Genomic DNA, 17,757 nt, shown 5'->3' with positions numbered 1-17,757 from the left:
CATCCTATAATGCCATCATGCCAGTACATAAAGTCAACCCGAATCTAACCCACCTCAAGATAAAAGGTAGCAAAAATATCTTTATGAATATGTATGTTGGAAATTAATGTCGAGCGGTAGTTAAAAAGTTACTCAGAATGTTGACCTTAACGATACATTTGAAAATCATTAAAATCGGTCAGGTGTATACCCCCTACTATATAATTACCAATTCTTTTTACTCTATTTTTACTTTAGTTGCGTGTTAATGAAACATTCAAATAAAGACGGATTTATATAATCAAAGAATAACGAATAAGTTTTTAAAGAGTGACTGGGTTTTATTACTTTGGCAGATGCCTTTATTTATCTACGCTTGGATACACAATCTTTATCGTACTCTATAAATGTCTTTGACGGTGTTCATTTGTATATGTACCAAACATGTATGCACTATGCATGTATAGACATTTGCGCATTTCTCTTTTGTCCTCTCGCTTCAGTATTCGGAAACAATAGACATTGTGGCTAAATTAAAATCGCCTCCGGAGTTTTCATATTTCGCTGTTGAACAGAGTCGTGAGCGCACGTGAACCAACTCCCAGTTCTTATGCTCGGTAGGCCCGAGGCATCTCGTTTCATTTCAGTCCTAACCTTCTCCGAATCAAGCTATCTCGGCAACCTGCCTTGCCAACCCGCTGTCACTCTCTTATTTCTTTCCTATTTTATCACATCCAACCCTCCCTTTCTCTCTCTCTCTCTCTCTCTCTCTGTTTCTTCGTCTTTCTTCATTTTTTGTCATATTACATTTTACTTCTCCTTTTATTCTCCTCTCCCCCTCTTTTTCTTTTCCTACAAATATTGGGTTGGCAATTAAGTGATTGCGGATTTTGTTATTAGGTGGTATTGACAAAATCCGCAATCACTTAGTTGCCAACCCAATATAATCTCCAAACCTTGCTAATTTCGATCAACATTTACAAATATGTCAAATATGTATATTCAATTTTCCGTCGCAATAGTTACAGCACTTGACGAAATCTGCCAAAGATATTGTAAAATAACAAACATAAATGAAATTCTCGAACAGGAATCGAGAGAGACGTAAAATTGCTTGAAAATTCGTTCGAAAATTCCAAAGTTTCGAAACAGTCGGATAATTGCTTCTATGCATAATACTTTTCGCCAACATATAAATACATATTATATGTATGTATGCACCATGTATGTATCATTGATCCAACGATACGTCCAACGAGTTCAAATATCCGAATTGTCGTACAAAAATTCTGTCAATAAGATCTCCGACAGACACGACAACTAATTTCGAAGATAATCTTACAGAGATTAAAGTACAGAATTCTTGCACACACGATGACTTGGCTTATAGCTTCGCAACTGCAACGTGAGTATTGATTTGCCGCTGTTGCGCTTCAGCTCTGTAGGTTCTACTCGTTTCGCCGTCTTCGGAGACTCTGCCAGCTGTGCCGGATCTTGTTCTTTTCCCCTATCATAGATTTCTTTTCTTTCTGTAAATCGTTTATCGTTTTCTTATCGCACGTACAACGTTTTACTCGACTTTCCCTTTCTCCCAATTTACTTATGATTTTCCTACTCTGTCCTCTTTTCCCCTGAATCTCAATATCTCCATCAGTTCCTCTTTTTTTCCTTTTTCACTCCTCTCCTTTCTTTACATATTACATGCACGCACATATGTACATATATCGTATATCCATATGTTTCATCAGAATAGTATATCGGCGTTCGATTAGTCACTATTTCTCATTTCTTTGTTCATACTAATCCCTTTCTCCATTTTATATTTGATTTTTCAATCGAATTCTCGATATTCAAAGTACACGAAGACGACGTAAATTACGCTCTTTGAAAATATCTTAATCAACATGTTACAAATAATCTCTTCCTATCTTGTATAAGGAAATGCAAGTAGATGTAGATATTCCTAAAATTGAGAGAGAAATATATTATACAAGATTATATAAGAATATAAGATTCCATGGAAGCAGAAGTAGACGAAGAGGAACAAGGGGAAAGGGCAGAAGGTAGGTTGAAAAGTACATAGTACAATGTACCGCAGTACATTTGGCGAGTATCCAATGGTATGTATATCACGATAAACCGACAAAACGTTTCGAAAGGATCATTTTATATATTCTGAAATCGTTGTCATTTTTCACACTGTTATTTTTATTATTCTATTATCTTTTCGTACTTCTTGAACATTATCTCGCGAGAACAGCATTTGCAACTAATAAGTTGATGTTGTGATTTTTCAAGTGATTTGTATGTGCATCTGTGTTTCAGCTTGTATGTCAGAGAAAAGGCAATCGAAAGAAATAACGCAGAAAGAAAGGAAGCAGAGAAGCAAGGAAGAAAGGAAGAGAAAGGGAAAGGGGGGGGGGGGAAAGGAAGAAACAGTTTCATTACTTTCGATCCCTAAGAAGGATATTCTTGTAAGAGGGGAAGGTAGAAGACGAAACGGGAATAACCATTGAATTCCTTGAGACGCGAGGGAAACCTAAGACGTACGGAACCTTCGAAGAGGGTTCGGCCGACACACCCTACTCGAGTTCTTTCAGACCAGGGCTGTCCAAAGTTGTGGAAAAAATAGCAGCTTTCTATTATTCGAAGAGAATCGATGATAGCTTTCTATTTCTATTTTAACTAATTTTCCATTTATTCCTGTTCAAAGTACGTCTTTGTCTTTGTATGTCAAAGTTATGCGACGAGATTAAGCGAGAAACAACGATCTAGCGTTCATTGTTAAATAATAACCATAATAATAAATGAAATACGCATAGTGCATGTATAGTGTTTTCTTCTTCTTGCGTATTTCACAAATATGGTGAATATGCTTCAGATTTTCATTTTATGAAAATAAGGAGAATATATACTTCTAAAAGGTGTAGAAAGTTTAAAATATTTGCGTAACATTTAAATAACCGTTTGATATCGTTATCGTCTTACATCTATTCCTTAATTATGTTTTTCGTTTTACAGCGTCACAGTTTTTATTGTATAAAACAAGTACATGCATATTTTACTTTTCTACTCTCTTCCATTAAACAAGATAGCTATGTACGAACCTGTATTGCTACTACATATTACGTATACTAATATTTCTTGTTTGTTAGCGCATTCTGTATTTATTAAATTTGCATATCAGAATGTAAAACTTAAAATTAATATTCGATCATCGACATCTGTCAGTTTTATAGGTAACGCGCATTAAAATAAAAAAAAAAAAAAAATCGTTTGCTTTGGTGTCGTTATCTCGAGACTTTTAAAATGCACTGTTGTATCTAACATGTATAATGTAACATTTTTATTCATTTACTGTAGTTCAAGATTTTGTAAATTACGCTTATTTCAAAATAATTGAATTATTGAAAATGAGAATAATTATATTAATCGAACGAAAACAATATGAGGCCGATTAAAGACGAAGACTGTAACATTTTAATTTTCGCTCTTTTTCTTTTTCTCCTTTCTTTTTTTTTTTTTCTTTTTCAAGCGTTACTGCTGCTTTGAGAAGTATAAACATTAAGCATATTGCATAAGCGTTGATCGTTAGAAGCAGAACGATCGATCCTATTCCATTAAAGAAAAATGCTCCAAACAAAATTTTCCAATATAGCATCGGGAAGGTTTTTTCTAAATTTGATCCCCAGATTCCATAATCGATAACGCAAGTATTCAATTTTTCCTATCTTTGGAAAGAATCACAAATGTTGTTTTTGCAGCCATTGCACGTAAAATTATATTTGCTATGGTTTCCTTATTTATTATTTTCTAAACGTCCGATATGTTTGAAATTCAACAGTATGTTTTCCAAGATTTTTAGCTGTTAAAATAATTGTCAATTTTTCTAAAGAACGTAGAATGTGGAAACAATCTTTGCGAATAAGAAACATAAATATCGTGAGTGTCATTGTTCTCGAATCTAAAATCTTCGACGGCCCAATGTCAGGCATGGATATGTGAGAATTAAAAACATCCATTGCAAGAAGACTAACGAAGTTGAAACAAATTAAATTGTTGGAATGGCACTCTTACGAGTCGTTTAATAAAATGAGTTTACCCTTTTAATCGAAAATGATTTCTTATTATTTCGAACAATTTTTACGTAATCTTGTAATCGATCTTATTAGGTTATACACAGATCTGTATGGTATTCTTTACACTGTAGGTATGCTTTAACTTAGTCAACAGATATTATAAATGTAGATGCATTGGTTATTCGTAAGGTTCACAGACAGCCAGATGGACAGATTCGCTACGTACGAATCGCTCGCTGGTGGTTCGTTTCTATCCTGTGAAGTGTCGCGCATAACCTAATAGTTTCGTTTCACATCGGTGATACTCGGCTACCTTCGCCAGACTTTCCATCCACAAAAATAGACCAGCCAATGTCTATCATCCAATACCGTGTCTTTTTACTAGAGCGTAATCAACGCAAAATCATTCCCTAAGCTGTATTGTCTGTTAGTGATTTATAATTTCATGCATTATCGAGAACAGTATTAAGCGAAATAAATCTTTGTATCGTATTTCGTCTTTTCATCGTTCATTATCGTTCATTATCGTTATTATGCATCAACTTATAATAGAGAGAACAATATCACCGATACTCGGAAACAAGCAATATTTATTTTATATTTATTTATTTTATGATATGTTACTGAAATGTTAATTATTAAAGAAAAGAAAATATTATACCCATATTTGGATATCAATTTCTTTCTTGCAAGTTTGGAAATTCTCTTTAACAACTTAGATCGAGATCAAATTAATTAGGAAAAACAATATTTGTAAATACAGTATCACGTATACATATAACTATGCAGATACATATACATTTAACACGTTAAAGTAATTTTACGACACATTTCGATATTAAAGGCTTTTGCATTTTCATTTGAAAGAGAAAGTGTTTTATATCACAAATATAATTTTACATATGTATCAGTTTAAAATTTCTCAATGAAATCGATAGCGTTATTCTTTACGGAGAATAAAAGTTCTCCCATTGAAAAAGTAACTTCCTAATTCCACCGTGGAGGCGAAGGAAGGTGGAAGGATATAGAAACTGAGGAATATGGTTAAAGAACGTTTTGAATATGACCTTCTTCAAATTTGTCTCCTATTTGTCTTCTATATACATTAATTCCACACATATAGCGTATATCTAATGTAATAATAATTTTCTCAAGACGATTATGTCAAACTATTTATTTCGCGTTTAAAATATATATAATGCATATAAAACTTTATTATCACTACGGCGTTGCACTACTTACAATTAGTATAATAATTTTGTATTCATTTTTACAGTAGATGTTTCATTGATCAATTTTTTACTGTTTTGATACGTTTATAAATTAAATTCGCTTGCATAATTACACAAGCTCGAGATCAAATCTATCTATGCATGTATAATATAATCACGTTCTGATTGTTCTTTGAGTTTGCAAAGGAAACAAAAGATATTTATTTCCGCACTTGTAATCATCATATACTACATACACGTATACGTGCACATATACATATTAGACAGAATACCGAGACTTTTATCGACAAAAGCTGTATATGGAACCGTATTATAGGCATTGATTTATGGGTATTCTACCATACAACCTATATGTCGTTGCCTTTATTTAGATATCAATTTCGCTAATTGTAAATTGTAACATAATAGATTGCGTTCCGTTTTATTTCAAACGGAAGCTGTATAACGACTTAAAAAAGTAATTGAATTAGTTGTACAGAAATCATAATTATTTACTCTTTGTCATTGATCATGCTCGAATAATTTCTGTTACATATCTGTTAAAAGCAACCATTTTCAAACACGTGATTCCTCGTTGTCAGTGATATATTATCACCCCAATTTCACTTGACTTTTGTTTTTAACGTCGATTCAATGAGACCAACTTCACAAGAACAAAAGATTTATCTTCAAGGAACATTACCATTTGTGTCAGTCTCTTTTCTCATTTGTTATCGCACGTCTGAGAACAAGAGGTCGTAAAAGAAGAAATATGTATCTCTGCTTGTACTCCTTTTTATTAAACTATAAACTTAACGATTCGTTGTATTAAATTAAACAAAAATTTCCAATTTATTGTGATTGGTATTACGGTATTATTGGTAATTGGTATTATTACGTAGAAGAGTGAAAAAACTATTTTCTAAAATTATTCATTTCGTTATGACAATGGTTAGGCGTCAAGAAATAATGACGATGACGATGACGGTGATAGTAAATAATTGACTATATTTTCTTTCCCCTTACGCTATTTAAATTTACATACGATGTAGATGTGAAGGCCTGGCATTGTGTTAAAAAGCGAAAAAATATATAAATCTCCGAAATGTATAAGTACATAGAGAACAGAAGAGAGAGAGAGAGAGAGAGAGAGAGAGAGAGAGAGAGAGAGAGAGAGAGAGTGTGTGTGTATGCGTGCGTGTGTGTACGAGGAACGTCAAAGAAAAGTTAACAGATTTAGGAATAGAGAGATTTAGAAAGGAAGGGGGACTTACCATCTACCATAAGGGCGAAAATTGCTGTCGCGAACAAGTTTCTTAGCCACTCGTTGCGCATTTTTCTTTCGGATATCCAAAGATTCTGAAGAAGGTCGTGAATGACGAACGAGACCCTTTACAATCGTTGTAACTTGATGTTAATACATGTTGATGAAAATTCAATGGAAAATTACAGATGTATCCGAAAACCGGATAAATAGAATCAAAGGCCAGAAGGAACACACGCACGATGTCGACGAGGTTAAACCGGTAAGAGCGGCCACTCGCGAGAGGATTCTCCTTTCGAGTTTAGAGCACAAAGTAGCTTTCCAGGCGAGAGGCGTATCTTTCGGCGTGACACTCGCGCGCGCCTCATTTCCATGCCATTACACGTTACCACAAAATACGCGTACGTACGAACGTCCATACGTACGAACAACGCACACCCACACCCACATTATATTCGATACCCACCTACGCACACGCACTGACTATATCCCCATGTATTTGTATACCAGCTACGTATACATGTGTCACTCATCTATATTCACCAATATGCATACTATGTTTGCAGTAGCGTCAAGTAATGTTATGTTACGTTAAACCACTAACCGTCGGTCGATCACCGGCAGCCCCATTCTTATCGAACAAAACCGACAATTGCTTTCATGCGATGAACTTCTGACATCGCCGGAGCTCGCGCGCGCGCGCGCGCATGCACACGCACAGGCGCATACACGTATATATTAGAAATAACGCACATACGTGTTCGTAACACACGTTATACACGAAATACGTAAAGGAAAAGGAAATCACGACCAATGCACTCGATGTCACGTTTTTTCTAGCACACTTTCATTCTCTTCCGAAGGAAGGGAGGCAGGGAGAGATGGGAAATAAGGGGAAAGAGATGAAAGGGGGAGAGAGAGAGAGAGAGAGAAAGAGGGAGAGAGAAAGAACTATTCTAATTCTTTGATCGATCCAAAACCGCGCGTCCTCATTGCCACTTATAAACGTACAATCACTGATTCGATGCGTTTCGTATTAGGTATCCATTTAATCGGTCTTCTACTCTCTAAGGTTAGCATACGATCGATTGGTTCCGTATTTTCGAAGAACGGCGTTCCTTTCAAAATCGATCGCTTCGTGACCGACTGTCAAGCTACGCTCCGTTTCTCTGTTCCTTGAACAATTATTCTCACTTGTAATTATATTTGCCATCTTTCGACAAAAGAATTAGCGTTGTTTATCGAAAGGAATATGAAAATTGTGCGCACAATTATAATAATATATAAAAATTCAATCAATTTTAGGATAACGACAATTTATAAATAACTACAGTCGACTCACCGCGACGATCGAGTCACGACTGAGGGCGCAGCAATTCTTTTCGTGTACCACGCGGCACTTCGGCTGCTTTCGAGTATCCTCGTTCATTCTCGTAACCTCTTTGGTTCTCGCCGTTCTCGGCCCTTGGTTCTCATCGTCAGTTGACGCTTCTCAGCAACAAAACATGTACCACGAACGTATACAAGTACACGTTCGTACATCCTTACACACATATGTGACTATGTATACTTCAATGTTTCTGCTCGAAATCTTATTATAGTGATCGATATAAGTAACAAACTTTTTCTGGCTTGGTTGTAGTAGCTAACCATTACTTTCTTCCTAACTATCCTATTTACCGAAATTATGGGTGTGACAGTGTGTGACCAAGAAACTACCCAAATAACGTTATTAATAATTTCTATGTAAATAACTGTAAATGATTGTAAATACTTCACATTTCATATGTTTAACGCTTTTCTTCGTATCTAACACGTAGATATGATTATCAAGTTTTAATCAAATTTTATTTATATAAACGAATGTGGTAGACTACGTCGTGTATCTACTATTACGTGTGACCATAACCTTTTTCATCGTTATATAATTGTTTAGTTCATCTATATGTTGTGCAACATGCGATAAGCCTTGATAAATAAGATAAACCTGCGCGATAATTGTATGTTGCGTACCCAGCATGCCATGTACATGGCAGATGCGCGCGCGCGCTCGTACGCACCATGAACAGTGCACAGTATTGCACAGTCAACAACATACATCCGCTGCCTGCACACCTCGAGCTTCATTTTTATGCAATTACACATAAACGAAAATTTGTTGTTACGCAATCGAGCACTGTGATAGAGTTACGGGTTAGTCATAGAATGACGACACGTAGAAATTGTAAGTAATGAAAGAAACGATGGTCATACATTTCGGTCAGACTGATCGAAGATCGAGTCTGCTTAGATATAACGGCAATGAGGCAACGCGACTATATATAAGATTTTCAATGTCAAAGAACAGTTGTCAACCAAAGTAGAAAGTTGCAATTTTAACAAATGTTACAGAAAATAATAATTTATAACGAACGGTTAATGATCGAGAAATGCTAATCAACGGCTTATGTATCAAGTAAGTATGTAGTCGTCGATGCCGGAAACTCACTGACTGGTCAGTATTCATTGAACGCTAATAGCAATCGCAAGTTTCCCTTCCCTGTAAATAACCGGAAATTTCACAAAAGTATATTGTGTGCCAACTATCGTTGTTAGCAATTCAATTAACTTGCAAATAGTTGAAATCAATATTCACAATCAGACATACGTAAAATCGAATCGACACTGAATGAGTTAGAAACGTAATAGGGACAGACAAATTAATAACGTATAAAGTAGTTTTTCAACAACTTGACGATTATTTGATTTAATTATACTTGTAACACAGAGATGTCGAAAAATAACGCATACAAAACGAATCAACGATCAACGATCGATTTGGTAGGTTATCTAAAAAATTCGATTTGTAAATGTATTCTTATAGATAGGAGATATCTTATAGATAGCAGATGCACCCGGATATAGCAACGGCTCAAATAAAATTCTTTTCGATAAAAAAATTCGCAAAATATAAAATAAACAAAAGTTAATCGACAATTACGTTATACGTTATCTATAGTTTGCAGGATGCACGTATTGCTCGCTATGACTTGAAATTTCAGTATCATCCACTTGAACGGCTGTTAATGCTTGACATTCGTTTTCAAACGTGAATCGTTGATCAGTATGCAGAAAGTACTCTAGAAGATCTACAACTATCTGATGACGTGGTCTATTGAAAAAATCACCTATATTTTCATGAACATTCATCGGGCATCGTGAGTGCAATACGTATCTACATATGTATGGAAAATAACTTGCAATGTTGAGACGAAGCTGTTGCATTCTCTAATATGTATCTGTATATTTTTATGGTTTTGCGTAAAAGTGACAAAAATGGAAAGAAATTAGTTTACCTAAGTAAAATCGAAACGAATCCTTTGATTTCTGGATGTGTTCTCAAATAAATTTCATTTTTCTTTCTCTCGATACATTTCCTTGAATTTAAATTGCATTTCTGACGTCTGTTAAGAGCTCCAATATCATAATTTAGCGTACCATGAGCCGGATCTTTTGGATGGAAGGCATGAATATTTCTCGGCAACCGATCCATAAAACGTACTTATCACTAAACAGAAGACAATATTTAGGCTTAGGCTGCTCCGGTACTGGAGAGTGCAAGAAAACGTTTTAATTTCGAAAAGAGAAATTCGACGATTAACATGTCCCTTATTATGCGTTCAATTAGTTGCTATGCAACGAATCAAACAAACCTTTCGTCTACATAGAATTATACGATTCCTATTGCCTGTATTGCAAGATCGAAGGAGGATACCGATGTAGCGAGACGGATCACTGATATGATCAAACTATTAAAAGTTAATCAAGCAAAATACAGAGGTAAGTATTTTGTTATATATGATATCTATGTGTACAATCAATATATATATATATATGGTTGCGTTGGAGTATATGTATTATGTATGCCAATTAAAAGGTACAAATATTGGGTTGGTGAATAAGTGATTGCGGATTTTGTCAATAGGTGGTATTAGTTGCCAACCCAATACAATGAAACTTTTGTCGGAGCACTGAAACGTAGACGCGTACCTATCACATGTTATCGCTACAAGTTGAAACCATTTTAGCCACTACTTCCGGTGAAATTCTTTATAGAAATTTTTCTTTGTTTCTTCACCAGTTTCAATATCGTATACATATATTATATATGTATACATGTATAAGTGTGATGTAGGTAATAGCGGTCATGTCCATGCATGGTACAGGAAGAGGTTTTCCTTTGTTGGGGAATTCCAGTGAGCGAGAAACAATTCTGGATATGTTGTATTAATTTATCTTCGATCGATCGCTTTCCTAATTTTATTGTTACGTTACGTCTATTGTCGAATTATATAATCGGCATATTATCGATCACATCCGAATCTAACGTGATCGCGTACTTCGTTTGTTCGTTGTTATTCGTAAATTCTTATCGATTTCGATGCATTCAAGTTAATTAGTTAGACGAGTAAATAAATTGTAATAGAATTGGTAATAAAATCGGACTAAAGCGTCTACTAAGTAAGGACTTTTTCATTTTCGAAAAGGCATCTCTCGACGTAAACGATTTAGATCAAATTACGATTTTTAAGTTATGACTTACGTTCGAAAGTCGTTTAAATGTATCGAACAACTTGTGTGCGTGTATGACTTAAAGTCAACACGACTTACGAGCAACGCACAAAACGCTAAAATAACGAATTCCCGATTTTCTGGGAAACAAATAATTGTCGTGATACACTGGAGAGAGGGAAAGACGAATAGCTAAACCGGAAGATCGGGAAACGATAAACGGGGATAGACGATCTAAATAGAGTGAGGAAATTCGTCTGACATATAACGACTGACGGAGAATTGTCACGAAAAGCGAAAAGCGAAAAGGAAGGAAAATGAGAAAGAAGATCTCAGTTACTAGTGCGCGTTTGCCTAGCATAGAGACATTCGAAATTATGCCATAAACTCGATAGAAATAATCACTATCTCCTAGATATACATATACATCGAATTAGATTTGAAATTTGATCAACTACACATGTTTATGACAGGGGTCGCGATAACGTTGCTTTATATCGCTCGTGTATTGGTGCACTGTACTCATCAAAATAATAATGCGGTATCGAACGGAGCGTTTATACGAAAATGTTGCTTCGATAACGTCGATGGCATCAACGATCATCAAAGTCGTTGTAATTTCAAAAATATGTTGACGATAACTCTACACGGTATGCTTGGTAACGGTAACGTATATGGCACGCGACCTGTTGTATGGCTTGTATCGAAAGTAAGTATCATGCGATAAACAATACACGCATTTTCATTCTTACGCTTTGTAACAACTCGTGGAGTGCGTGCAAACTCTTACTAACTCTTGAATGGAATTTTGATCGCCATTGACGTGCGTGCTGTATCGTGTTTTCATACATCCTAATGTTTATATCATTCTCGGTTTGGTACTGATGTTTCTTACTATATCCTCAGCCTTTTATTACGCGACTTCGTTTAACATTACCGACTAGAGTGAATCAACAGCGAGAAAGGAAGAAATTTTTAACGTACGCCAGTTGAACCTGGGGAAGTTCGTTACTACCAACAATTTTAGCTTGTGTCGTAGAACTGACTCCGTTATTTCCAAAATCGTCTCTTGTCAGACCAAATTTCAATGAAAAGAATGGTACAAACTTGACCGTAATTCTTTATATTACTACATTTCTGGCCATAACTTGTCTCGCGAACACCATTCTATTTTGCTATACATCCTACAGAATGATCTTAATACAAAAATCAACAGCACTCGCGGACAACAACACGTACAGAATTAATACGGCTGAAAAACGATACTTTCTTCTTCTTAGGCTGTATCCTTTGATGGACGCACCCAGGGTGACCAACATTTTTACTGCTGCTGCTTTTACCGACTTACGGCTATTAAAATTCTCACGATTGATTCATCCGATTCTCATGTTATTAGCCATTTTACCGCCGCGGACGATATCGTACGTTTTTCTGTACTTTAAGTCGAATCGAAGATTCCCTAATAAATGATTGAAATCATTGTACTTTCTCTCTGCCGTCCCTTCCTTCGATAGCAGTACACTAATAAATTATAATTACGAGGCAATAATTGTTATCAAATGAAATTATAATTCAAGCATATAAAGCAATGTATAACGTATAACGTCTCATGTTTTACATAATATCCCATTTTCTGTTCTTTCTTCCTTTTTTATTCCTTTCTCTAATCTATATTTTAATACCTGTCTTTAGTTTACCGCGTTGGTGTTTTTTAAAGCTCCTTTCGCCGTTTGCCTGCTCTCCGCACAACGATCAAAGATTCGTAAGAACATTTTGCGAAAGAAGAATGCATAGCAGGTGGTTAGGGTATAGGTTTTTATGTTCCAGAAGATGCAAGTGATGAAACCTGCACAAACATTAAGAGACTCGTTGTAGACACAATTACTAATTGCATCGGCATGTGATCCAATTACAAATTGTGTAGCAAACAATATACTTTTATATAATTGGAAAAGTTATCAAAGCGTTACGATTAAACGTTATTAAACCGTAAGGTTGATCATTGCGATTCCTGAAATTGTGGATTGGCTTTTTTTTTTTTTTTTTTTTTTTTTGATAGTGTATAACGAAGTAACGTCTTCTGAAGTATTTTCAACAAGTACAACATTCTATGCTGTGTTCACAAATTTTATAGAATAACTTGCTCTATACTTTACTTGTAATTTCGTGCAAGACTTTAGTTTTAATTCAAACCATTGTTCGAAGCCATCGAATCGATGATGTCGCATGTGATATGAAAATGGTAAGAGAATCGGAGGGCCTTCAGAATGTGGCTGAATGTAAGTAAAACGAAGTAGCTGATGCTCTTTTATACCCACATCTACCAGAGAAAATCCCTACTTCTGATTGACCAAAAAGTAGTTTATCGCTCTTGAACCACTCTGTTGGTAATCAAAGGAACGTGTTACCACAAACGAGGATCTATATCTCGTCGGTGGCACGTTATTTGCACTCGTTCAAATGCACGTATAACACATGACTACGTGTGTGTGCGCGTGCACAGATCTATGCAACGTGTATCGAACTATTATTGGTCGTACCTGTATACTGTACTTATACATATTATAGATGAATAAATATATACGTACCAGATTAGATCGAGATAGATGCTATACAGTTACGCAAATTGAGAGCTCGATGTCACGCGGCTCCTTGAAGCACTCCTAGAGTTACGTGACCCATATGAACGAAACGCGTGAGCAGTATACTGTCTACGCGATCCATCTCCTCTGCGATCACCGCTTACCACGACTCCAAGATTTCGTAGCTCAATGTCGCAACGATACCAATTATTAGCTCACATTAGTATCAACTAACCAGTGATCTTGTGCTCACAAAGTATACCGAATGTATTGTATTTCTTCTTCGGCAATCTAGTTATCCAGTCATCTTAACATAATTAGGACAATATAATCTGATATTTTATCAGAAACTATAATTCTCATCGTCTTCTAATCGATGCTCAACGGCTCGATTAATATCAAATATCGTAATTTTTTGATCAAATTCAAATTACATCATAAGTTACCATCCACACGCCGTTGACGTAGGTGTAGAGACATATTGCAGGTACAAAAATTGATTTTTTAAAATAGGAAGGAACGAATAACGATATCGAATATGGTAATTCCTATTTTTATCAAATTCATTATGTCATAAGATCATAAGATAAGGTCCACGTACAACTGATCCATGGATATTTGCGAAATTTACTCTTCCAAAAAAAGAGAGACTGCATAATATATACATACGTAATAATAATTACGATTAATGCATAACAATGGTTCAAGAAAACTTTCAGGCTTCCAATAGCCACACCTGCACTATGTAAGCACTTGTGTCTACACATATCGAAATAAAAATTGATTTTAAATGAAATGTCGCATAAGTGATTCAATCGTGCTTCCTTGCGAGCGTCGAAGCATTTTGTAAAACAAGTTTTAATATAGAAAAATAAATTGAAACAGACAGAGTGAACGAGTTGATCGTAAACGTTTAATCAGATGTTTGATTGAAAAGTTCATAGGAAACAGCAACTTTACTCTCAATTATGACAAAGACAACTTGATCTATTACATTCACCGAAGAGTAAGTTCGACGCAGTGGGGTAAAGTGCCTGCGAAGAAAAGTTGAGGGCGGGGTCTACCGATGGCAAAGAGTATAAAATCCTCGCTAGCGAAAAGCTACGGTATCCAGTTGTTACAGAGGTCTCAGAACGTCGTTGACTTTTTCATCATCATGGATTGTAAGGTAATCATTTGCTTTTGCGTTCTTTCTGTCGTTTTCTGTTTCTTTATATATGTACACTATACACATATACGATATATGTAGATAAAATGTTTGCATTTTAGTCTTGTTTCTCATTCAGATTTCAGTTTATCTCTTGGAGACGTGCGCGTGTTTACGACAAACAAAGACTATATATTATTGTTCGTTATAGAACTATCGCGTGAACGCTTCCATAATGAAAAACGTTACATCGGTATCGCGACACACGCATCGCCTCTGGTGAAAGAGATCTTAGACCTCATACAGATTTGTGTATACATGCAAGAACATTGTTTGATCAATTTGTTTTTCATATACAGATCATTGGATACTTGGCTACGGTCCTAACTGTCGTTCATGCGGGAATAATCGGGCCGAGCGCAGGAATAATTGCTCCCACTGGGGCCACAGTGGCAGCAGCACTTCCACAAGCTGCGGCTGCTGTCGTCAGAACCGAAAATTTCGATCCAAATCCGCAATATAGCTTCAGTTACAGCGTAGCCGATGGTCTTACGGGTATTTATTTGCCTTATCGTGAAAGCTGATTCGAAGTCACCCGTTAGATACCATGTCAAATATATAAAATATCGAAAAAGATAAACAACGAAAAGGAAATAGGATATAATAATCTTGAAAATTTCCTTTTTTTCTTTGTTCGCGAATTAGCTCAATAGAGAATAGGAGATTTTGTAAAAGAGATCGCGATACTGTATCATTGTAGACATAAATGAGAAAATGAGAAAAGCAAAGTAATAGGGATACGCTAGTATCTTATTAATAAATTGATAATAAATTAAACAATAAATTAAATTAATAAAATTTATAAAAGGTGACAACAAAGCGCAAGAGGAAACTCGTAATGGCGATGTGGTTCAAGGTAGTTATAGCTTAATAGAGCCAGATGGTTCGCGTCGAGTGGTCTCGTATGCTGCCGATCCTGTCAACGGTTTCAACGCTGTTGTTCAAAAAGATCCTAGCATCACGGTCAAGACAGCGGTCGCTGCAGCCCCAGCCGCACGGCCTGTTGTCGCATCTCCCTTGCTGGCACGACCAACATCGGTTATCACTGCAGCCGCACCCGCTATAGCCGTTCGTCCACAGGTTCGTACCGTGTAATCTCTCTTCTTCCTTTAACCTGAACCCCTGCCTACTTACGTTAAATTCAGTGTACTCCCCAGACTGCCCTACATCATACCGATTATACGATTCGTTAAGTTAAGATTATGTGTTTATTTTGCAGGCTACGCTGTTAGGTGCCCCCATATTGAGACAACCGTTGCTAGCAGGGCCGACGGTAGCTGCCACAAACGTACTCACCGCGAACGCGGGTTTATTAGGTCTTGGCGTAGGTCTTGGTCTAAGACCAGGAGGTTCTCTCTACGGTACGCAGTCGCTTCTTGCGGGTGCTTATGGTACCGGAGGCATCGTTAAAGTTCATTAAATACCGCAACGGGATGCAACGCAACTCGGCTCGGCTCGATTCGATTCGACATGACATTTTATCTCCTTCTCCTCAGTTTTGCTTCACTTTGCTCGAATGCGAATTCTGAAAATTTTTTGCTTTGAAAACGTTGGATATCTAACCTCGTGTACTTGAAAACGTTACCGATGGCATGCAGCGACCTTGATGCATTTCTATTTGTCATCTCCACTCATTGTTATCCATCGTTTCTTTTCTTTTCCCTTATTATCAATTACTGGCAAACATATCCCAAATTTATAATATTTACAAAATACATATTTTGCTGTTTTACGCCGAAGACAAAATCTTACTCAAGAGTATCGGTCTAATGATATAGAATTTTCATTCCAACATCTCTACCACTATAACGATATAGAAATAGCTACTATACGGTTAATCTGCCATCCTGCATTTATGACGAATGATCTTTTTCTCTTCATTTCTTTTCTTTTCTTTCTTGGTTCCGTTCAAGATTTCATAACCAAGTCATTAAATACTTGTAGTGATTTTTATGGAACACTTTGACCTGTTTAAAGAGCAAAGTCGAAAGGATAGAAATATTTATTTACATGCATTCTATGACACGAGCAGACAGATCACGAGCCTCGTTGACGAAAGAAATGAACTGAGCGGAATACGAGGCAAATCTTTGTATTTTTTACTATAACTATTAATCGTCGCACCTATAAATCTCCAAAGATGAAAAGTATATGCTAGATAATTAGATTTCAAGATTTAGACATAATTAAAACGGCGTTTGCGTTTCTATCCAAGTGAAGTCCTTCCGTTTTAAAGACGTACCGTTACTGGATACAATATCGCATACAAAATAAATATATTATTTGGCAAACGAGCAGTATGGTTTAAATTTATAATAACCTTGCGAAGCCTTGCGAGAGATTGGTTTTGGAATCATTCCAAGTGAGTTTGATAAGCAATAGAAAAAGAAGAAAAAGAAAAAAGCGGAAGAAAGCAAAATGTTTATCGCCCATTGGTATTGGCCAAAGATAAACGAAACTTGTATTGAAAAAATGAACAGAAGAACCAATTTATGTTTTCATCTCAAGCGCGCAAAATTGTACATCGTACTGTCATATATACTTCAAAATTATGAATAAATATTTCTACAACTCGATAGCGGCACTTTGGATGTATTGCGAGCAAAATTTAAACCTCGCAAAACATCTCATACAGCACCACTGTTCTCGACATATTGCATTGGCGCGAGAACTACAACGTTATTAGCGTCATATATAAATTAATGTAAGGAAATTAGAGCAAAAGCAAGTTTTTGGTCGATATATCTACATACGATGTTCATGAAAATAAGTAATAGTAATTAATAAATATTAATAAAAAAAAAATAGTAATAAGTAATAGGGAGCAGGGAAGAAACATCTTGTTTTTCATTATAGAAAAGGCTCTAAATTATTTCAGTGAATC

General features: G+C 35.9%; 2 protein-coding genes and 1 pseudogene across 2 annotated transcripts in view; 2 read left to right on the top strand and 1 right to left on the bottom strand.

Annotated features, from left to right (window-relative positions):
- LOC132910635 (roundabout homolog 2-like) overlaps positions 1–7,917 on the bottom strand; it is a 28,473-nt gene extending 20,556 nt beyond the window's left edge. Inside the window, exon 1 of the mRNA XM_060966439.1 lies at positions 6,544–7,917. Within this exon, the coding sequence (XP_060822422.1) occupies positions 6,544–6,604 (61 nt within the window). The 5' untranslated portion in view covers positions 6,605–7,917. The remainder of the gene's footprint in view (positions 1–6,543) is intronic.
- Positions 7,918–10,312: 2,395 nt separating this feature from the next.
- Positions 10,313–12,606, top strand: LOC132914512 (G-protein coupled receptor Mth2-like; annotated as a pseudogene).
- A 975-nt stretch (positions 12,607–13,581) lies between these two features.
- On the top strand, positions 13,582–17,752 carry LOC132916069 (cuticle protein 19.8-like). The gene is made up of 4 exons (XM_060975808.1): positions 13,582–14,834; positions 15,173–15,368; positions 15,682–15,953; positions 16,093–17,752. The coding sequence occupies exons 1-4, from the start codon at positions 14,733–14,735 to the stop codon at positions 16,291–16,293; spliced, it is 771 nt and encodes a 256-aa protein (XP_060831791.1). The 5' UTR covers positions 13,582–14,732; the 3' UTR covers positions 16,294–17,752.
- Positions 17,753–17,757: the final 5 nt, after the last annotated feature.

This window comes from Bombus pascuorum, chromosome 1 (assembly GCF_905332965.1).
Source record: "Bombus pascuorum chromosome 1, iyBomPasc1.1, whole genome shotgun sequence".
NCBI lineage: Eukaryota > Metazoa > Arthropoda > Insecta > Hymenoptera > Apidae > Bombus > Bombus pascuorum.
This window is presented reverse-complemented; position numbering and strand designations above follow the sequence as displayed.

Coding starts and splice junctions, on each gene's coding strand:
- LOC132916069 (XM_060975808.1), top strand. CDS start 14,733: ATGGCAAAGAGTATAAAATCCTCGCTAGCGAAAAGCTACGGTATCCAG. Junction 15,369..15,681: donor CGTAGCCGATGGTCTTACGG/GTATTTATTTGC, acceptor AATTTATAAAAG/GTGACAACAAAGCGCAAGAG. Junction 15,954..16,092: donor CTATAGCCGTTCGTCCACAG/GTTCGTACCGTG, acceptor TTTATTTTGCAG/GCTACGCTGTTAGGTGCCCC.